A 21,738-nucleotide genomic window follows, 5' to 3' on the forward strand; every position below is an offset into this window, starting at 1 on the left:
AGACACCTTTCTGCCATCAGCAGGTTCAGCAATGACTCAGCCCCCGATCCGAGGGGCGCAGGCTGGCTCTTACTCTGGCTAGCGGTGAGCTGGGTAGATAGTCCTGGATTGCAAGGGGGACCTAGCGGGGCGTTTCTTTCCTGGGTTTTGAGGCTCAGCTCTTAGTCCTTCTTGGATACCAGTGATGGTAGGCCTATCTGGGGCTCAATGAGCACAGAGTGAGATACGGTGGAAAGAGCACTGGGTCTCTGACTCCCAGCCCTCTGGCCACCCCTCACTGGGGCCACTTATTTGCTTTGGTCCCCACTTAGGGCAAGAAAGTAGCAAGAAAGTAGCAGTTAATGTTTATGGAGTTCTTAGTAGCTAAGACACACTTTTACATCCATTTAGTTCTCATACAAGTCCAATGTGATCACCATTTTACAGCAGAGAGGTAAAGAAGCTAGCCTGAGGTCAGAGATCTGGGAAGTGGCAGAGGCAGGATCTGAACCTAGGCCTATGGCCTCCTGAGTCTGGCTGCTTAACGATTGAGCCACACTGCCACCCTGCTAGCTTCTCTGCCAGGTGCGCTGGTGAGGCCTCTTGGGGCTGCTGTCCTTCCATCTCTAAAAGGAGTGTGTTGCTCCCTTCCAGCTTCAAGAGGTATTGGTTCTCGAGCTTGCGCGTGTGTGTGTGTGTGTGTGCGCGCGTGTGTAGGAGGGCTGGGTGGTGGGTGGCTTCTGGCTGCTTCCAGCAGCGCTGACATCCTGCCCCATCCCACCCCCAGCTCCTCCAGGAGAGGCAGCATCTCTCCTGGGAAGGGGGTGGGGTGAGGGCAGCCGCTGGATGAAGGAGCAAAGGAATAGAAGGCAGAGAAAAGATGCTGAGCTGGGCCCACCGGGCAGAGGGGCCTGCCTCTCGTTCCTCCACCTCTCTCCTGGGATCACTCTCTCCTCTCCTTGAGATGTCAGCGACCTCTCTCTCTCGGCGGCTGCTGCCGAGAAGGGCCGGGAGCACGAGGCCTGGAGACTCACAGCGCCCTTCCCTGCCGCCTGCCAGCCGCTCTCCTCAGCTGCGGCAGGGGCTATAAAAAGCACAGCCCTTCAACAATAGGTGACATCACCCAGCGGCGGAAAGAACTGGATTCTGCCAGATGCCAGGAGAGTTACAGCCCCCACCCCTCCCTCAGGACAGCAGCCCTTGGAAAAGGGCTCGGGTATGTTCCACTGGCCCCCTGGAGGGATGGGGCTACACTCCTGAGGACCCCACCACACTGCAGGAGGGGAGGATGATCCAGAGCGGCACGGGCAATGGGCTTGAGCGGAGAGTTTTCAAGGGGTGGGCAAATGGGAAAGGAGCTGGGAGGCGGGTGGAGGCTTGCTGGACCCCCTCAGGGTCCTCTGAATCTTCTGAGACAAGTAGAGGGTGGGCGGGCTGGGAGTAGGTACACAGGCATTGCCAGGAGACGTGGGCCAGACCTGCTGGAACAGCGTCTTCCTGGGGCCCTTCCGGCAGGTTCCCCCCAGCCCTGGTGTGCAGCAGTGTCTGGCATGTAGCAGGCTTTCTGACTGACCTCTTAGACCTGGTTCTGGACGCCACGTCTGCTGCACAGTACGTTGACCACTTGGGCTGGAGTGGGTGGAGGAAGGGTGGCTCAGGGGCCTGCCCCACCCCCTGCCACCGTGGTGCTTTGATGGAGTCAGGAAGGGCAGTCAGAACAGCCCCGCAGTGCTGCCGGCCTCCTCAGCCCACCCTGGGAGCTGCAGCCTCCATCGCCTGCACATCTCATCCCTCCCAGGGCTGGCTGAGGATGCCTCTGCTCCGCGTGCCCCTGGTACCCCGCACAGCTCTGCACAGAGAGGACCCCGAGATGTAGATATTGAGTGCTTGACGGGTCGGAACTGTCAGCCCTTCACGGCTCTGAGCCTCAGCTTCCTCACCTGTAAAACTAGGGTTGCTGGGGAGGTGCTCAGAGCGCTGGCCGGGGAGTCAGGAGACCTGGCTCCCCCGCCAAGATCCCGGGCCCTGAGGCTGGGGAGGGGCGGAGACCTGAGGGGCAAAGTCGGCCCGAGCCTGCTTCTGGGGCAGTTGGACTGGCAGGCGTAACACAAGAGCTTAGTTCCTCTCTGGCCTCCTTCTTAATCTCCTTCTCTCTAGATCAGCAGCCCCAGGCCAGCCCCTCCCTCCCTGTGCCCCCAAGCCCAGCGTCTTTTCTTTTTACACATCCCCCAACCACGCCCCTCCCCTGGGTGCTCCCCTTCTCTGTGCTCAGCCACATTCCAGCACTTGTTCAGCTTGTTTGGGCCCCACCTCCTCCACAAAGCTGGCCATGATCCCTCCAGCCGGACTGGCTCCCCTTCCCTGATCCCCCGCAGTGTGTGGTGTCTCCCACACAGTGCAGGTGGGGCGTCCCGCCTCTTGCGGGATGGCTGGAGAAGCACAGGTCTCACTTCAAAGTCCAGCCGCTCACCCTGGCATCCTGAGCCTTCTCTCTCTGGTCCCAACCTCCCTTGGTAGCCTCCTCTCCTGCCCACTCTCCTCCCTGGCCACCATCCCAGGACTCCAGCCCCACCAGAGGACTCGGTTTTCCAAACACACCATATGAACTCTGCTGTGGTCTGAATGTTTGTGTTGCCTACGAATTCCCATACTGAAATCCTACCCTCAAAGGTGAGGATATTAGTAGGTGGGATCTTTGGGAGATGATTAGATCATGGGGGTGGAGCCCTCATGAATGGGATTAGCGCCCTTATGAAAGAGGCTCCGGAGAGCTCCTAGCACTTCCACTGGGTGAGGACCCAATGAGAAGAGGACCTTCCTGACCTTGCTGGCACCTGATCTTGGACTTTCTAGCCTCAGAACTGTGAGCAATAAATTTCTGTTGCTTATAAGCCTGGTATTTTGTATCTAGCAGCCCGAGCAGACTAGGACACACTCCTCCAGGGCTTTGCCTGCGCCCTCTTCCTGGGCCTCCTTCAACCCTTTCTCTGCCATCAAAGTCCTCCTTCTCCAGGGCCCAGCTCTCTCTAAACCCTCTGCCCTGCCTGCACCTCGCTCAAAATGAATCCCTCTCTCCTGCCCATGCACACAGCTCTCTGCGTGACTTCGGTGGCTGCAGTGACGTCATTCTGCATTCCTTCTTGGTGAGTGGGTAGGATCCTGTCCTACTGGCAAGGTTTCCAGGGCAGGGCTGAGACCAGCAGGCATAGTGCTGGCTAGATCTCCTTTCATCCCCATAGCAACTGCCGAAGGGACATATCATCATGAGCAAACTGAGGCTCAGAGAGAGTGAGGAACACGCCCTGCTGGTAAACGGTGAGGCTGAAGTTCAATCCCGGGTCCACCAGATTCCACGGTCGAACTGCTTTGAAGCCCAGCACCCAGAGCAGGGGTCACACGGTGGTCCTTCCGTCAGTGTGCGAAACTGAAGAGAGCTGCTTGGCCTGTGTGGCCAGGGCAGGGGCCTTGTGCTCGTCTTGAACACACCGCATGGATGTCTGGTTTCTTAGCACGGGTCCCAGAGCATGAGGCACATCTCAGGTGAAACACGTGCTGAACCAGAACCGGCCAGGGCCAATAGGGCCAGTGTCCCCTCCCACCCTCGCCCCTGTTTCTGCAGAAGTTTGGCCCTGAGGCAGAGCCAGAGTGGTAGGGACTCTGAGAGCCCCGGCCTGACCGTCCCTCCCTCATCGTCCCTGGACACTGCTCTTCTCTTTCCCAGCTGGCTCCCCTGGCGACACGCGACACCAAGAGGGGCCTGAGGCTTGCGGCCCAGACTCTGGATTCGTGTCATGATGAGACTTCACAGAACAGAAAGAGCACGGGCTATGGGGCTAGCAGCCCTCCTCTGCTTCCTAGCTTGTGACCTGCCCCCAACTCTTGGTTTGGGGGCGTCAGTGCCTGTCTCTCAGGGTGGGGGCTAACTGTGAGCAAAGTGTCTAGCCTAGAGTGGGTGGAGGAGCTGGGTATAAGGTAGCCCCAAGTTTCAGGGGTGTTTGCTCCCTGATGGCTGATGACAGTGCTCACTGGCACTCCTTCTTGGGCTTCCTGAACCCAGAAGAGAAGAATGGGCAGCACCCCACCTGCCCTCTCTCCCACTGAGCCCAGTCCTTACCCGCACTGACCACTGAGCTCTCTGCCCCCACCAACTCCATCTGCCTCCTTCACAACCCAGGAAGCAACCAGTGACCTTGTTCTCCCCAGGCTTCCTCATTTGTCCTGGGATCCATCACCTCATGCCCATCCTCTGGCCTGCCTGTCCTCTGACCCCTGGTCACTGTCTCCATTTTGCTAAAGAAAGTAACCAAACCTGAGAACCATATTCAGCACAAGTTCCTGCTCTCTCCGCTCACACAGACCCTGCTCTCACTGTTGCTGCTCTCAGGAATCCTCTTGGGTTGACTTAGGGTTTTGACCTTCAGGAGGTGGTCAAGCCCATTCCGCTCTCTTAGCCCCCTCCTCAGCACTCCCATTTACTAGGTACTGTGCCAGCTGACCTCCTCCCAACTTTATTAACCAACGGGGACTATTTACTGTGAATCTCTCTCTTTCTTTGGATAATTAGTTAGTTGGGCTATATTCATTCACTCATGCATCCATTTGTTTATCTTTCCATTCTTCCATCTATCCATTCATCTTCATCCAGTCATCCATTCATCGAGTCATCCTTTCCTCCTTCTGTTCGTCTATCCATTTTCTGTCCATTCAGGCATCTCTCTATCCATCAGTGTAGTCATCCATGCAACAATCCATTCATCTATCCATCCATTTAGCCTTCTGTCCAGGCATGCATGCAGGCATGCATCCATCCATCTATCCAGGCATCCACCCATTTATCCATCTATCCAGGCACCCATCCACCCACCAACCACCCACCCACCCACTCACCCATCCATCCATCCATCCATCCATCCATCCATCCCATCTAGTACCTACTAAGCATTTCCTAGGTACTAGGCTCTGTGCTGGATGCTTGGGATTCAGAACCAAACAGGCCATGGTCTCTACTCTCAGGGGCTCACAGTCTAGTCTGGGAAGCCAGGAGACATGAGCTCCAAAGTTCCTTCCATTTCCAATCTCCTGGGAGCCTATGATCTGTCCCCAGGCTCTGCCAGTGAGCACTAGGTAGATACTTGTGGCCTGACAGCAAGGCTGATCTTCCTCCACCCGGGACACTTGGGGTGCAGGCAGCCCTCCACGCCAGCTCAGCTGAGGCCCTGAAATCCCCTCTTGCTTCCAAGCTGGTGTGTTGATGTTGCTCAGGGCGGTGTGAGGAAAGGCATGGGGCCCCTCTCCAGAAACACGGAGGCCACTGCCAACACCTGACCCCACCTGCACTGTGAAAATCAGCAGAGCCCGGGGACAGGGTGGTCAGAGAGCAGCTTCAAATTTTACTCTCCCTGGATTCTTGATCTCCCCTCTGCAAAATCTCTCTCCTTTCTTCCTTCCTCCCATCCCCATCTCTCCTGTCTGTTCTCTCTTCCCCTTCCCTCCCTTTCCTCCAGGCTCCCTCCTCCTCATTTCCCTGCTCCTATTTTTTCTGTCTTCCCATTAAGTGGTGGGACACATGGACTTCAAATTCTGGGCCACCGTTGTGGGACAATTCATGACGGTTCTTAGCCAGTGTCCTTCCCTAAAACCATGGCTCACAGAGGACAAAAGCAGATGGTGCGTTCGCCCCGCCCAGCCTGCAAGAAGGGGCTCCTTCCCCACGGCTCATGCATTGCCTTCCTTTTCCCTTCCTCCTTGTCCATCGTCTTCCCCCGGCCCCTCTCCTTTTCAGACCACAGACGGGTGCTGAATCACATACTTAATCTTTTTGCTCTAATTCTCACCTACAAAATCAACACCTCCAAGCGAAATCAGGCTAAAGGCACAAGAGCTGCCAAATAGTTCATGGATTCGATCTCTGGGGCCTTTTCCTAACTCCCTCCCCAGCCCGGGGCTAGCTGGAAAGAGGCAAGGAAGAGAGAAGAAGGGCAAAGAAGGGAGAGGAGGCGGGAGGCTTCCAGGAGGAAGCAGAGAGGAGCCCCCGTGGGCCCCCCGCCTTGGGGAGCGCCCCCCTGCTCACCGACGTGTCCTCCGAGCATGAGGCGATGATGTTGTCGATGAAGGGGTTCCACTTGATGTCCAGCACGTTACCCTGGTGACCACAGACCTTGGGGTAGTTGGGTTCAATCCTGCCTGTCTGCCGAGGAGACAGAAAGAGAAGGAGATTAGTTTGAAGGTCCTGGGGTGGCCCTGAAAGGACGGCCCTTATTCTGGGCTTCTCAACTGGACTGGAAAGTCCTCGAGGATCCACCGATGTCTTATTCGTCTTCAGGTCCCTGCCACAGGCTGGGCCAAAGTGCTCTGTGGCTGCGTCCTCCCCAACACCCACTGCGATGGAGAGGGCCACACAGCACCGTGGGGGGCAGGGCCGCTGTTGGTCCAGACGTGGCCTCTGAGCAAGTTAGGAAAAGGTGCCTCTTCCTCAATAGAAACGTTTAAAGTCAAGATGTTCCCCTCTGCCTGAGTGACCAAAGCCTGGCAGTCGGTGGCCCCGGCAGTGCACACACCCAGACATGGGGTGCTCATGCTCACCCCAGTACCCACTTCCCCCATGCCCAGGGAGGTGCCGCCATTGGGTCCACATCAGGAGGAGGCTCTTTGCTGCTGCTCCAGGACTCAGTAGAGAGGCCTGAACCACTGGGTCCACCTACACACTCCCATGTAAGTTATCCTGCCCATGATGTGAACAGTGCTGCTCCCAGATGTAGCATCCTTGTTCAGTGTGCATCTTAAACTCCTGTACATAGTGCCCTGTGGTTGAAAGCATAGTCTTTGGAGTCACACAGGCCTGTGTTTGAATCACAGCTCTGCCACTTTTTAGCTATGTGGCCTTGGGAAAGTCGATGACTTTCTCTGAGCCTCAGTTTCCTCACTTCTAAAATGGGGATAGCAACAGCTACTTAGCATTGTCGTGAAGATTAAATGAGCTAATGTGCTTAGCAAAGTGCTTAATGTGCAGATGATCATCATAGTGAACACTCAGTATAGACAGTAGTTATTATTATGGTACATGCTAGGTGACATCTCCTCCAGGAAGTCTTCCTGATCCCTCAGTGGGTTAAGAGCTCCTCCTCTGTGCTCTCACAGCATTCTGTGCTTCACTCTAGTACAGGCATCACTATGCGGAATTGCAGTCTGTTTTTATTTGTCTGTGAGCAACTGAGGACAGCGTCTGCATCTTCCTCATCTCTGAACCTCCAGCTCCTTACAAGCCTGGCACACAGTAGGTGCTCAGCACATGATCTGAAAGACATCCTGTGAGGGGAACGGAGTCCCCAAAAGATGGAACAAGGGAGGTGAGGGTGTGAGGAGGGAAGGGTAGGCCCATGTTTGGTGCCTATAAAGGTGGCAGGAAAGGGAAGGAAGATTGTAGGCAGAAGCTGTGTCTCCATCCCAAAGTCTTTCTGATGCCAGCTTTTGGTGGGTGTGGGGGGAACAAGGTTTTCCGGTCACTGCCATCTGCTAATAGTGCTGGGGGTCAGAGGCACCTTGGGCAGGTCACCCCTCACTCTCCTTTTGGTTCCTTGACAGAATAAGAAGGAAGAGAACCAGTTTCTGCCAAACCCTTGCTACACGCTGTAGAGTTCACCAGCGTGATGGGCAAGAGCTGTTTCAGAGGGTGTGTCCTGTCCGACCTCTTTCCCACCCACTTCCTGCCTGCGTCTCTACCAGCTCATTTCCAGAGCCTTTGATTTTTTGTGACACAGCAATGGTGAGATAAGTAGAGAAAAAAGAGACCTAGAGAAAATGGCAGTGGTGTGGAGGGTGAGGAACGAGGCAGAGAAAGAAAGAGGGGCAACTGCCTCCGAGGTTGCACCCAGGAGAACTTCACTGGCACTGTATGTTGTGGGGAAACTAAAGAATGGAGGAAAAGGGCTTGGGGAGTATTGCTACCAGGTAGAAATGGAATCCCCTTCAACATTCTATGAGGGAGGCCATTCCAATTGGAATATCTTTTCCAGTTACTTTTGGGCTGTCAGATTATGTTTCTTTAAATGAGCCTCTGAGCAGAGACTGAGCCACATGTGACCCTGGGATTTAGCAGGGTTACACCTGATCTTCCCTAATTCTCACAACCACCTTGTGGATTAGGCAGGAGGAAATTAAGGCCCAGAAAGGCTAAGCAAGTTGCTCAAGGTTACCCAGCTGAAAGCAAAGCTGGGATTCCCACTCAGGGGTGACTCTCAAAGCTGAGCTTTCTGAACCCCACTGCTCATTGTTGGCCAGCTCCCCCCTCCAGCTCTGACTGCCACGCAGACAGGCCCTGCATTGTCTGCTTCCACGGCTCACTTACTCTCTGACAGAGCCATTCCTTACGTCTGATCCCAAAGGCTGCACTGGAGCCACCCCTGAGCAAAGCAGTCTGCACTGAACTTCTGGCACCCAGCCCAGCCCAGGCAAAGCTGAGGGGTGCCAAGTCAGTCAGTAGGTGGCCCTCAGCTACCAGCAGCTTCCGGCCAGCAGCCTGTGGGGGGTGCAGTGGAGGGACAATGCAGCAACACCACTGGAACCTAGTCAGACGGGGAGAGGTCAGAGCCGTGCGCCGGGAAGGGAGTAAGTCCTTCTCAAGCAGAGTGTGATCCCCAAGTCAGGTATCCTGCCAGGTGGACCTCTCTTTACACAATGGATGCATCCCCAATGCAGCGGGTGAGTATGATTTTCGTGACTGAATCACATTGTTGTTTGCGTGAACAGTGAGCCCTAGGGTTGTGCAGTGCACAACCTGCTTGGCTAGACCCAACAGCCCTGGAGGGAGGGACCCCCTTTCAACCTGGCAGCTCTGATTTTTCTGTCGTATATAGTAGGGTTCCAAAATTTTGTTTGAAAGACAAGTTCCATTGCTAAGAAGAAAAATTTGAAAACCATTGTTCTATGGAGAAATCAAGCAAATTAAAATACAATTATTAACTCTAGGAAAACTTGTATAAGAAAGCTAATGTAATCATAGTGATAATGATTTATGCACAATATTTACATAGTTATAATAATGTAAATCCTGCATATTTATTTAAACAAGAGTTGTGCCATAATACACTGACTGGCAGGACAGAGGTAGGGAAAGGCGTGTGTGTGTGTGTGTGTGTGTGTGGTAAGAGGGGAGACAGAGCTGGAAGAAAGCGAGATCCTCATCGTCCATAATAGGAAGTCAGCAGACAATGTCTAAGATTTAAAAAATCTAGCCATGGTAGTAAAAGCATGTAATTAAGAAATACAGGGATAAGTGCAAAAAGAAATAGCTAAAAGCAATGAAAGCAGCTACATTTAGGGGGTAGGAAATGGGGGGTTGTATCAAAGTGGGACAGGGAGGAAGGTTATAGGTGGTGGTATGCTGGTAAATGCTTAACAACTGGTTCTCCAGGTAAAAAAGGCCCTCGTTTAGCATTCACCAATTTCCAAGGTGTAATATTCCCACCATGGCTGACTTCAAGTTACCGAGGTGAAATCACCAAAAGTAGAGTTAGCGACTCACCATCATTATATAATATTTCTACCATACACATATAATAGATACAAATAATTGCAAGAACACGGAGAGTAATCCAATAAGCAGGAAGCATTGAGTTTTTAATATTTACTACCTCTGTTTTTAATATAATTTACTTAATCAAAAGTTTGCATAACTTAATTTTTAATAATGGCCATGTTTAACAACTGGTTTGCAAAACTCCTAAAAATTTAACCATAGGCTCTCACGAGCCAGCGCCGGCCGGCTCCAGCGCGTCACTTGCAGTGCCACGGGCCTCGCGGCCCTATTAGCCTTTATGAACTCTGCTCAATTATTACTTGGACAGACATAAAAATTAAAGAACAAACAACTAAAATGCATGTGCCAAGTGTTCTAAAGGATGCTTGACCTGAATTTTTTAAAAATGTGAATAATCCTCTCCTCGGACCCCACAAATGCCTCTGTTTTCTGTTCCAAGTTCTGCGAGGGGGTGTGGCTGGAGACCAGCCCCAGATCCGATTCCTACCTGCTACACAATACTGCCTTCTCATACTCGTACTCACACTCCTACCAACCCACACCAACACTAATAGCTACTATTAACATAACATTATATGAAAACAATCAACTCAGTCCTCCTAACAGCCCATCTAACAGCTGAGAACACAGAGGTTTAGAGAGCTTCTCCGGAGCGGAGTCGAGGTTTTGCGACATTTCCTAACCGTAGAATAACATTCAGATGGTCAGCTCACAGAAGTGTCCTGATGGTAGGGTTCCCAGGGGTCCTGGGGTCTAACCTGCCATCTGGTCCTTGAACTGCAAAGAGAGCCCCAGCATCAACAGGGCTGGGGCAGAGCCCCCGCTGCACGGGGCGGGGTGGGGGAGCCTGTTACTTGGAGTCTGTAGTCACTAGGGAGTCCTTCACAAGGTTGCAGTCCGTGTGGCCTTATCCTGAGGCCTCAAAGGACCATCCAGCCCCCTTCACTGGGTGGACCTTCAGCATCAAATGTTGGAGGGCAGCTGCTGCAGGCGCTGCGTCTCCTCAAGGCGGAGCCCGGCGCTGAGGACCAGGCTGTATCTCAGATGCACCCCACCTGCCCAAAGACAGAGCTGGGAGGCGCTGGGACGCAGGCAGGCCTCTCCAGGGCGGGGGAGCATGGAGGAGGGCAACTCTCCCCGCAGGCCCCTTTGAAAGGGTCTCTCAGAGACTTGTGAAAGGCTCAGAGCCTGCGACCAGTAACTGTGCTTTGGGACTCTGCCCCAGGGAAAACAGAGGAGCACAGAGCACTCACTGCTGGGTGGTTTCGAAGAGGGAAGAATGGAGCACATGCCCGGACGGTATTGCCAGAGGGCGTTACAGGCCACCAATGTGAGGGGACACTGGGAAGCTGTCTAAAATCATATTTCCAAAGAATATCCAATGTCATGGGAATTTCTCAAGACCTAATGTTTAGCGAAACAGAATCAACTTATATACACATTAAAATGATGCCAATCTATTAAAAAATACCCAGTTGGTAAGAAAAAACATCAAAATGTTAATAGTGGCACTCTCTGGTTTCCAATTCTTCCGCAATGAACATTTAAGATTTCTATTAAAAAGGCAGATGTTATTAACAACACCCTACACCCCCCCCCCACCCCCCCCATAGATTTGATCGAAAACCATTCCTCTCTGGTTTTGGTCAAAAAGACCTTAAGGAAATGAGATGCAGCTGCTGTCTACCAGATTCACACATCTCAGAAGCTTTTGTGGAACGTAAATGTGTTTGCTATACAGGCTTCTCTACTCCCCTGTTACCACACGCATGGTTTGGGGGAAAATAAGATCCTTGAAATTGAATAAAATTGTATAATTAATTGAAAGTGGGTTTCAGAGTGTGTGTGTGTGTGTGTGCATGTGTGTGAGGCGTCCATGCAGGCAGCAGAGCCCAGGCCCGCCCTTGGAAAGGCTGGCGGGTGCAGCTCACCCAGCAGGCTGCCCCGGGGAGTGGCGGGTGCTCAGGCCTCAGTCCAGGCTTTATCTGAACCCAGTGAACTGACTGAGGACAAGATATTTTCAAAACAACCCGCATTGCAGCTTCAGCGTCCTAGAACCTCCCATTGCTGCAAAGCTGAGTTTTGTAGAGAGAAGCACAATGTTTTCTCACCTGGGGAATCAGCTTAGCGAGGCAGAAGGAACAGACTTTGAGCAGGAGGCAGGGTTTCTAAGCTCAGTCCTGGCAGTCATGTCACCAGCTGAGTGACTTTGAACATGGCCCCCGGCCTCTCTGGGTTTCCCAGATTCCCAGACCCTGGGATAAAGCCCTTTCTGCTTCTTTGTGGCTCCGCTTTTTATTTGATGAAACAAGGCACGCCAGCAACCAGAGTGCCTTGCTTGTGGCCTCCCAGCTCAGAATGCGGGGATCCACGTCAAGTCATGGGATGGCAATACTAATGATGACAATGGAAAAGACAAGGACGGTAATCAGAGACCATTTGACAAGAGCTTACAAAGCGCTAGTCCTTCTGCTAAGCAATTTATATACTTCATTTAATTCTTGAAACAACCCTATAAAATTGTATTAAGTGTTTATAACTCTCCTGTAACAATCCATTTTATGGATGAGAAAACTGAGCTCTGGGACATGACCTGTGAAGGGTGATGCAGCTGGCAGTGAGGAGCTGCCGTGTGGACTGGGCGCCATCTGGCTGCGAGGCACCTCGGCTATGCCGCCTCCTACTTCTGAATGTAGGTGGGACACTTGCTAAATTAGGGGGAAAGTTGTCACAAATCAGAAGTAGGACCTCAGAATTTCTAGTGGGGTTCTCAAAGGAGCCAGCTGGCACCTCCGTTGTGGAGCCCCTTAACCTTCTCTTGGAGACTCTCCCCTCCCTCCAGTGGTTCCCAAACTGCAACATTTTAGAATCACGTAGGATGTTTAAAAAAATCCCAGCGCCCGGGTTGCACTCCGTATCAACTTTTTAAATCTTTTTCTTCTTCTGCTTCCTAAAGCGCCCATTTAATACACAGCTGTATATTCTAGTTGCAGGTCCTTCATGGTTGTGCTGTGTGGGACACCCCCTCACCATGGCTTGGTGAGCAATGCCATGTCCGTGCCCAGGATCCGAACCGGGGAAACGCTGGGCTGCTGAAGGGCGAGCGCGCGAACTTAACTACTCGGCCACGGGGCTGGCCCACACTCTGTACCAATTTAATCACAATGTCTGCGAGCAGGGAGCCAGGCATCTGTATTTTTTAAAGATCCCCAAGTGACTCCAAAGGCAGTGAAGTTTGGGACCTGCTACCCTCGAAGCTCCATCTTCTGCTAGGGGCTCAGGGAAGCACCTGCAGTGCACATGCATCCTGAGACAGGGTCCAAGAGGGCTGATGCGGGCGTGGGGGGCAGTGAGACAGCAAAGAACCTTATTGCACATTTAATACAGGCTCATTTGTGGAGACCACAGATAAAGAGAAGAGCAAGATAACAGTCACATCATCAGGTGATGCACGATTGAAAGGAAGACCCGGGGCAATGGAGAATGTTGAGCCAGGAGATGGGTGTCTAATGCTGGAATCCCAAGCTTCAGTGGGGGAGACCTTTTTGGATGGGCCACCCGGGTCATCAGACTCCCTCCTCCACGTCCTGCCCCCCGCACCCTAGACCATCTGGTCAGCCTGCGTGCAGTCTTCTCTGCCCTCTCTTCTCTGGATGGAAGTTGGTATTAAATGAGAGTCATTATAAAATGGGCACCGTAGTCCTTCTCCCCAGAGCCCTGGGCAAAGGTCAGGCCCCTGGAGTCTCAGCCTCCTGGGCCTGAAGGAGACCTTGCCGCCAACTCACAGCACTCGACACTTCACAAAGCTCTTACACATACACAATCTTAATTGATATTGCCCAGGGAAGGTGTGAGTCAAGAGACCAGGAAACTTGCCTCTGGCCAGCCCACCTGGCAGCAACAGCCAGAGGTTGTGCAGGTTCAGAGCTCTGGGTCCAACCATGGCCTTCTCGGCAGGGGTGGGGGCCAGGTCTCATGCTCCTAAAAATTGTGTGCCCTTCATCCACAGTGCGGGTGCCCCCACCCCTGAGTGTGCCCCATTTGCCAGTGACTGTCCCCCACACTCTTGCACACACACTCACACATTTATACACCACCCCCCTATGCCAGCTCCTCTCCATGGCCATTCCTGCCCACGCCGCTGGCTCTGTGTTCCCTTCCTCCGTCCCATAACTTACTGGTCTCACGTCCCATAGTGCGGGACCCTGTTCTTTTCAGCCAGTTAATCCAACAAAAGAACCCTGCTAAGGAGGCCGCCAGGGGATAACCGGCAGGGGATAACCGGCAAGTCCCTTTCTCCTCGCAGGTCATCTGTGTCCATGGGGACAGGCGCCTTTTCGAGGGAGCCTTTTGGCCCCGAGGCGGGCCCTCCTGGCTGTGCAGGCTCTCGGGCAGTCTGCTGGGAGGGCTCTCTTGGCTGGAGGGGCTCACGGGACTGTTCTGCAGGATTTCCAAAGCAGGTCTGCTGGTCTGTCACCGAGCCTCTGTGTCTGCCCTCTTCAATTCTCTCTCCAATCCATCTTACATACTGTTGCCTAATTTTTCTAGAGTACAGCTCTGCTGCAATAACTCTCTCCCTCCCAAATCTTCAATGGCTCCCTACTGCCGAGACTTTAAAAGCCAAACTCCTTGTCCAGACATCAGAGCTGTTGTAGTACTGGCTTGATCCTGCTGACACCATCCCTCACCCCACTGCCTGTGCCATACACATGACTACACACTCCCCTCCACACCCCAGCCTGCAATGCTCCCACCGCCTGGATGAGCTTTGGTTCCTGGTTCGTCCCTGCCCTAGGCTAAGCACCATCAGGATGGTGACCTTGACCAAGGCGTCTCCAGGGGCCTCCTTCAGTGCCCAGCTCACAGGAAGATCTCAAGCTGGGTGAACAAATGTCACCCTGTCCCCACCTCTGGGCCTTTGCTGACACAGCTCCTCCAGCTCAGACCCCTCTTCCCTTCTCTGTGCACATCCATCCTCAGCACCCAGGAAACATCATCCAGCGAACAGACAGACGCTCTCTCCCTTCTCCTTGCTGGGAGATGATTCTGGATCCTGCTCTTCTGGCTTGAGAAATTCTAGATCTGGGCTGATGGGGGTGGAGGGCAGTCAGAGGGCAGAGTGTAATAAAGCTGGCGAACACACTGAAGTTTGAGAGAAGTTCAGGTGAGACCTCAGCAAGCCTCCTCACTTCCTGTTTTGACTTCCCCTCGCTCCTTCTTCGTCTTTGTGTCTTTCAGATGGAAAGGGTTTGCTGGTTTTTCAGGTTAGAGCCCCTGGCAGTGCCTGTGCTGGGGAGGGGGCTTTGTCTGGGGAAGAGCAGTAAGGAATTCTATTTCTTGGAGAGGAACTGGTTCTCCAGGCTCCAGGAAGAGAGGGCACGGACCACCTTGTCCTTGGTCCTAGGCCCCAGGAGGAGAGATAAGAGGCTCCCTGAGCCAGACATGGGAAGATGTTGAGTGACAGTTGGGGGCGTGTGTGTGTGTGTGTGTGTTAGGGAGGGGCTGCCTGGGACCTCAGGTTTCCTGATTACTGGCCCTTTCTATAAAACCCCGTGAAACACATACAAGAAAGGAACTCCAAACCCGGGCCTGACAGAGCTGCCTGGGGTGGGGTTTCTGACGGGGTGTCCTGGAAGTGTGAACCTCCACCCCGGCTGCTGACAGTCTAGCGGGGGAGCCAGACAAAGAGCCAGACAATTGAAGCGCACGGTGGGGGCTGTGGGAGCACAGAGGGGAGGCAAGTACTGCAGATTCTGAAATCAGGCAGCACCTCCCCGGGGGAGGTGCCGGGGGCTCGTGATAGCACGCAGCCAGGGATGGCACGGGGAGTGCCTGAGACAACAGGATCTGCACCTGCAGAGGCCCAGGCGCATTTGGGAAAACCAAGTACGCGGAGAGAGACGAGGCCACAGAGGAAGGCCCAGACCAGACGGTTCAGGAACTCACTGGCCTCGTGAAGGAGTCTAGGCTTTATACCCCATGGCAATGGGGAGCCACTGATGGTTTAATGCAGGGGAATGGACTGCAGTGGGATCCATAATTGCACCAGGCAATTACTACACTGTGAGAATGATGTTCAGGGAACCCAGGGGCCTGAGGGAGGGCAGGAGGGGCCCCAACCCAGGGAGCAGGTTTCCGGGCATCAGAGGCCTGAGTATGATGAAGGGGGAGACCAGCAGAAGGAAGGAGGGGGGGTGGGCAAAAATCTGTAACTGTTGGAAACGTGAAAGAATTGGCAAAAAATACATGACAGCATCTATGCAAATTGTGGGGAAAGCCTTAGTTTCGTTTGTTCTATAACGAGCAGAAAAGCAAATTTCTGGTTCAGGCAGAAAATCAGAAGAAAAAGAGAGTGCTTGCACCACCATGGGCCGTCCACACCAGCACTGGCCTCCTCCTGCCACAGAGCAAGGCCTCCCAGGAGGCGGGCAGCGCGGGGGACATGGGGTCCCAGTGCTCTCCAGTGTCTCCCCGTTTCTGGGCCCCAAGCAGGCCTTGTCCTTCATGCTCCCCCCAGAGCCCGGTGCTTCTCCCTGAGGCCCTGTCCCGGAGAGGGCCCAGTGGAAACCCACCCCAAATGTGGGTGACCCAGGGGGGGACGGAGGCATGCGTGACCCTGAGGTGGAACCAGGTCAAGGTCAGGAGCAGTTCCCAGGTGACAAACAGAAATGGCAAGCGATTGGATATACTGGAGTACATGAGGAAGCCATTTGGTAAAACTAATTCGGCCTGACTTTGTTTTTTCCAAAAGGGCCTGACATGGCTGTTGAGCACGCATTGTGTATCTGCTTTAAACATTTACTGTGGCAAGAACAAATGCCCTTAAGATAAAGGTGCAACTTCCCCCCACATTGGCATTTCCTTAAGGATAAGCATCTCTCCCTAGGCTAGGAACTGATTTCTGTGCTCACCTTTGACCACCTAGCTTACCTGTGGACCACCCAGCTCGAGACAACAGACCTGCCACCCTGCTGTGTCCACAGAGACAGCAGACCTACCTGCCGTGTCCATCAATCACTGTGCTGACAGAGCAGTCTCCCGACTATTGTAAAAGGGACATTTCAATCCTAAGTGAAATATCCTCTTTGGGGGTATATAACCACTCTGTGCACCCCACTTCTTGGGTGCCTTTTCTTCCTGGGCCATGGTCCTCACATTTTAGCTCAATCAACTCACCCAAATTTTCATTTATAGGTTGGTTATGGATTATTTTCGTCAACACAGGTCAGCCCTCTGTTTTTTGGCCCAGAGGTCTGGACCTCTGCTGTATTAAGGGCCATCTTAAGAGAGGCCCCAGCAGACCCTGTCGTGTTTTTCAGGGGCTGCTGCCTAGAGTATAAAAAATCCCTCCTTCCGTTTGCTGACTGGCCCAGGGAAGGAGGGAGGAAGGGGGACCCGCCCCCAGAAGCCCTTCAGGCCTCCTGCAGGTGAAAGGAACTCGTTCTGGGCTACTTCTGCCCCGCCCGCCGGGGGTTCCCGGAGCATCACCAAACTTCTGTTCCAGTGGACAAGGCAACAGCCCCAGAGTCAGGGCACCTGGCTCTTCTCAGCCCTGCGGCTCCCTGGCTGGACGGCCTGGGACAAGTCTCTGCCTCTCTGGGCCTCAGTCTCTCCCTCTGGAAAGTGGAGACATTCTAGAGGGACGGAGATACCAAACATGGGGTACACCTGCCACCCTCGGGTCTCCCTCTCTACACCAGGCACGGCCGGTCACTCACTGCATCCCACAATCCTTCCCAAAGATCAGAGTGAGCAAATGAGATGGAGGCTGACAGGCTGCCCGGGGCCACGTGAGCCCCGAGAGCTCTGACAGCTGTTTGCTAAGCCTCAGAGACTCCGCGATGTCTCCACATTCAGAGCGGATTCCCAGAAGCCTCCGGTAAGTTAATCCTCACAAATGCCTTCACAGCTGCCCCTCCTCTCCAGGCCCACCCGCCCCCACCCCAGCGCTCCAACTGGTGGGCTCGGTGCTCGTCTGTTCTCAAACACCAGGGAGAGACTGGCATTCCATAATTAGCACTTTCACTGTGCAGCTCCTCCAGAATCTTCCGTGGTTGTAACCATTTGTAGGGGTTTTGGTGGTTGGGCAATCAAGCCTCCTTCCTGATTTGGGGGACTGTCTGCTGTCCTGATGGGATGCAGGGCGTCACCTTCCATCACCAGAGCTAGGGCAGGGGCTCCTCCCACCTGGGGTCCTCTGCTGGCTGAGGAGGGGCACACGTGCATGGAACTTGACCAATCAGACCCTCCCACGCAGCGCGGCCACAGACTGACTTACCTTCCTGCTCCGGCCCCCAGGAGCTGACCCGGTGCTCACCTGCGTTCTGACTCGGGCTCTCCACTGCCCCCAGCCCCTGGAATCTGTGAAGGCCCCCATCCCTCTCTGCTTAAGAGGCCTCGGTGACTGCTGCTGCTGTTGTTGGCAACCCAGAACCCTGATGGAGGAGCTCCCTTGTCCCCACCTCCGCAGATCCAGCTCGTCTTCTTGGCCTTGCGCGGGCCCACACACCCTGTTTCCGCCCCCAACTGCTCCAGCCCCACCGGTCAGTTTGCTCACCCTATTGGGGCCACACTTCTTAGACTGTCAAGAGACAGACCCAATTTTAACTGTTATGCCTCAGGTCCTAATAAATACTCAAATCTCCCCAAATCCTAATACTTTGCTGACCACACAGTTTCTCAGACTGCTCCTCACATCCAGAAGAAACACAGAACTTCTCTGCCAGATCACGTGTGTCCTAACCCTTGGTTTCGGAAAATATGGTCCTCAAATCAGGGTGTTCCTCATCGTCCCCGACAGCATCCTCCCCCTCCCCACCTTCCTCACGACACCCATCCTCGGAAGGACCTGCTCCTCCAGGCCTCTGCAAGCATAGCCGTCATTCAAGAGCCCCCGGCACCTGCTCCTGCTCAGACGTCTCCTCCTCCTCCACGTCTTGTGATCTCCCTTTTCCTCCAACTTTCACAAGCCTGTCTCCCCATAACCCACCATCTGTGATAACACTGGCTATCACTTGCTACGGGCCCATGTGTCAGACCTGAAACCAAGTGTTATTTCAATGACTCACTACAATCACCTTACGAACTACATGTCATTGTGTCCATTTTATAGATGAGGATACTGAAGCTCAGCGATATCAGTTAATACAGCGGCAAAGCCAGGACTCAAGCCTCAGTCTGACTTCTGAACTAGAATGTCAGCTACATAAGGGGTGGTGCTTTGTCTTGTTCTGCTGTAATCCCAGTGTGTGGAATCATGCCTGAGTGATGGTAGGCTCTCAGCACATTTTTGTTGAAGGAATTAATGATGCCATAAACTGTAGACATAATCAGATCCCCTGTACAGTTGCAAGGGTTGTACACTGCACAACTCAAGGAAGAGGGGTACCAGTCACATGGTATGCAGCCTTCTTTGGTGCTCTGGGCATAACCAGGATGCTGCCCTGCTTCTCAACTTAGCATTGCCTTGTATTGTTTGCCTTATTTCAGGCTCTTGGTTGCCTTCCCCAAGAGATTATCAGCACCTTCATCTTAAATAAGATAATCATGCAGGATTCCCAGCAGAATGGGATGCAAGTGAAATCTAAGAAGCATAAGACATGCTTCTTATGCCCTCTGGCTCCAAACACAATGTCAAGTCTATATTCAGGATCTAATGATCCCCCAACCACATGGCGCCAGTCACACAGATGCTGCTTTGCTCAGCCGTGGGAGTGGATCACAGGGCACTATCCAGGCTCCCCCGAGCGGGGCCACTCCTCTGCCTTGCCTCTTTGGGATTATCCACTGATAGAACCCACCATCCATCAGGAGCATGCAGACTCTGCAGGGGCCCACTGCCTGCCATAATCCCTGACTAGACACCACCAAGACTCAGCCCTGGGCCGCCACTGCCCACATGGAAGCTGTGGAATCAGTGGGCAGGGCAGAGGACCTGTGGCTCCGACCCCCAGCCCTGCTCCATCAGGGACATCTAAGAGGCCAGAGAAGGGGCTGCCCCACCTCCCAGGCAATGGCCCTGGGACCTCAATGGCCTTGAAAACGCCCTTTAAATGGAAAAAGAGCAGCTCAGTCCTTGGATGCTGTACCTGCCCCAAGCCGTCCCCCTGCTCAACCTGCTGGGGGTGCTGCTCAGGGGCTGGGGCCCGGAGAAGGAACCTGGTGCCCTCCAAGCTCCTAGGATCTGGGCTCCAGTTTTGGCTCTGCTCACACGGCTGGGTGATGAGCGAGCTCCCTGCTGCCTGGGCTTCAGTCTCCTCGTGAGACAATAAACGGACGCTCACTCCACACGGCGCCTGGCGCCAAACAAGCTGAGCAAATGGCAGTCATCATTCTCGTTGCAAAATGAGGGTTCGGTCCCCTCTGCCCTGTGCTCCGCACACGCCCTCCCCTTGCCGTGCTCAGTGTCTCGCGGCTCCGTCCCTTACCTGACGGTGAGCTCTCGGGCATGCATCTACCCATCTTCGCTCCCCCACACCCAGCGCAGCCCCTGGCACACGTGCTCAGAAGCCTCTGCCGAACAGAAGCGAAACACCAGGGCCCCTCTGGCTCTGACAGCCTGTGGTTATACACTGACCCTCCACCCCTCCGCCTACCAAACGCAGACAAGGACCCTCTCTGGGCTGGGAGTTGGCCCCTAGAGATGAACCCCTCCTTCAAAGTCAGCTCCATGACAATCTGTCTGTCTGGTCCCTGCTGTATCCCCGACACCTACACAGGGCCAGGCGCACAGGAAACTCTTAATAAATGTCTATCTAATGAGTGCGTGGGTGAGAAGCAGGTGACATTTCCAGGCATCCCACACCCTCCCTCACCCGCCCAGGGCCAGGGCAGGACTGGCTCCCACTGTCAGGCAGAGCTGGGCTGTCAGAGAGGGCAGGGAGGGGAACGCCTCCCTCAGACCCTGTCACCTGGCCTCCAGGCAGATCCATTATCTTTCAGTGACCTGGGGCCACTCTAATCCTCCACCGATAAACCAGACGTGAGCCCACGTTGAGCACTGGGGGATGCAGCCCTGAAGGCTGGAGGTTGCTTGGGCAGCGCCTGTGCATCCATCGCTCCGCACGGGAGACAATGTGGGCAGCTCCTCCGAGCGGGCCCTGCCTGCCCCACCTGTCCATCCCTGGGACCACGCAGCCGCTGCCTCTTCCCCTCCTGCCCCGTAGCCCCGCAGCCACCTTCTGGAGGCTCTGTCGAGAGAGGGCAGACAGGGCTTCCATGTGCATGGAAACTGGGGCTTCCTCGTGTTCCAGAGCCCATACTCCAAGCCGTAGAGCCCCGCCATTCTGCCTGGCTCCTCGCCAGGGCAGCACCAGGCTCAGCGGTTTCCCCAGTCTGGGTTGGGGCGGGGGCTCTTAACCCACCCGCGGTTGCAGGATGAGCTGGCAGCCAGCGGCAGGGGTGCTGAGCCGCTCTCCTGGGATGCTAAGTGCACCTTAGGCCTTAGAAAAGGACTGTAGCCTTAGGTGCACAAAGGGGCTGCTGTCAATTACAGAGGGCAGGGTCAGCCTCTTCTGTTGTCAATTACGGGAGGGCAGGCAGGGCATCTCCCTGAGGCCTGGTCTCCGCTTGGGAGGGGAAGGCAGCCCCCAGCCCCATCCAGCCTCCCATCTTTCTGCAGGTGTGGAGAACCTGTGGCCAGCTGAGCCAGGGGATGCGGATCTGTTCTTGACAGGACAGTAGAGGGAACCTGCCCACCCAGCCGCTGGTGCAGGAGAGAGGAGAGAGAGGTGGTGGGGGAGGGGGAAGGACACGCACGGAAGGGGGCTGGGCAGCGGGAGAGTGATGCCTCTGACCCAGCAGGTCTGTTTCACTAGCGAGGGGGATGGGGTGGCCCAAGCGGGCAATCTCCCAACACACAGTCACCGACCGAGGCCTGTGGGTAGCAAGAGCAGCTATTTCCTTTCTGCTCATGGAGGCCTTGACTTCCAGCTCCCAAATAACCTTTGCCTCTCCAAGCAAACCCTTGAAACCTCTGGTCACAGCCTCATCCCATCCTGCTGGGCCACCTGGAAAACCCACCTCCCAGCCGCCCAAGGAAATGCCTTCTCTGCAGCAGAAAGAGCCCTGCTCCTCCGCGTCCCCTGGCAGGAAGGTCTCAGCGCCCCCACTGCTGTGCGGCCTTGAGCCACCCTGTCCCTGGCTGGGCCTCATGTGTACCATCTGTACAATGGGGCTTTGCGCTGGGAGACCTCTGAGGTTCTGGAATTTTCTGACTCGTGGAC

The 21,738-nt window shown here is 54.4% G+C and overlaps 1 protein-coding gene and 1 long non-coding RNA gene across 14 annotated transcripts in view; one reads left to right on the forward strand and one right to left on the reverse strand.

Annotated features, from left to right (window-relative positions):
- CORO2B (coronin 2B) overlaps positions 1 to 21,738 on the reverse strand; it is a 137,901-nt gene that overhangs the window by 20,847 nt on the left and 95,316 nt on the right. For all 10 annotated transcript variants that reach the window (XM_070269795.1, XM_023654862.2, XM_070269772.1 and 7 more), the window contains exon 3: positions 6,050 to 6,166. In XM_070269795.1, the coding sequence (XP_070125896.1) occupies positions 6,050 to 6,166 (117 nt within the window). The remainder of the gene's footprint in view (positions 1 to 6,049; positions 6,167 to 21,738) is intronic.
- LOC138924642 (uncharacterized) lies at positions 744 to 13,202 on the forward strand. 4 transcript variants are annotated; one of them, XR_011439668.1, is made up of 4 exons: positions 801 to 1,195; positions 1,495 to 1,590; positions 12,502 to 12,553; positions 12,902 to 13,027. It is a non-coding gene; the product is annotated as an uncharacterized lncRNA (long non-coding RNA). The 4 variants fall into 4 exon arrangements; XR_011439669.1 differs by lacking the exons at positions 12,502 to 12,553; positions 12,902 to 13,027 and adding an exon at positions 1,778 to 2,870 and having other exon boundaries at positions 744 to 1,195; XR_011439666.1 differs by lacking the exon at positions 12,502 to 12,553 and having other exon boundaries at positions 12,902 to 13,202.

This window comes from Equus caballus, chromosome 1 (genome assembly GCF_041296265.1).
Source record: "Equus caballus isolate H_3958 breed thoroughbred chromosome 1, TB-T2T, whole genome shotgun sequence".
Taxonomy (NCBI): domain Eukaryota; kingdom Metazoa; phylum Chordata; class Mammalia; order Perissodactyla; family Equidae; genus Equus; species Equus caballus.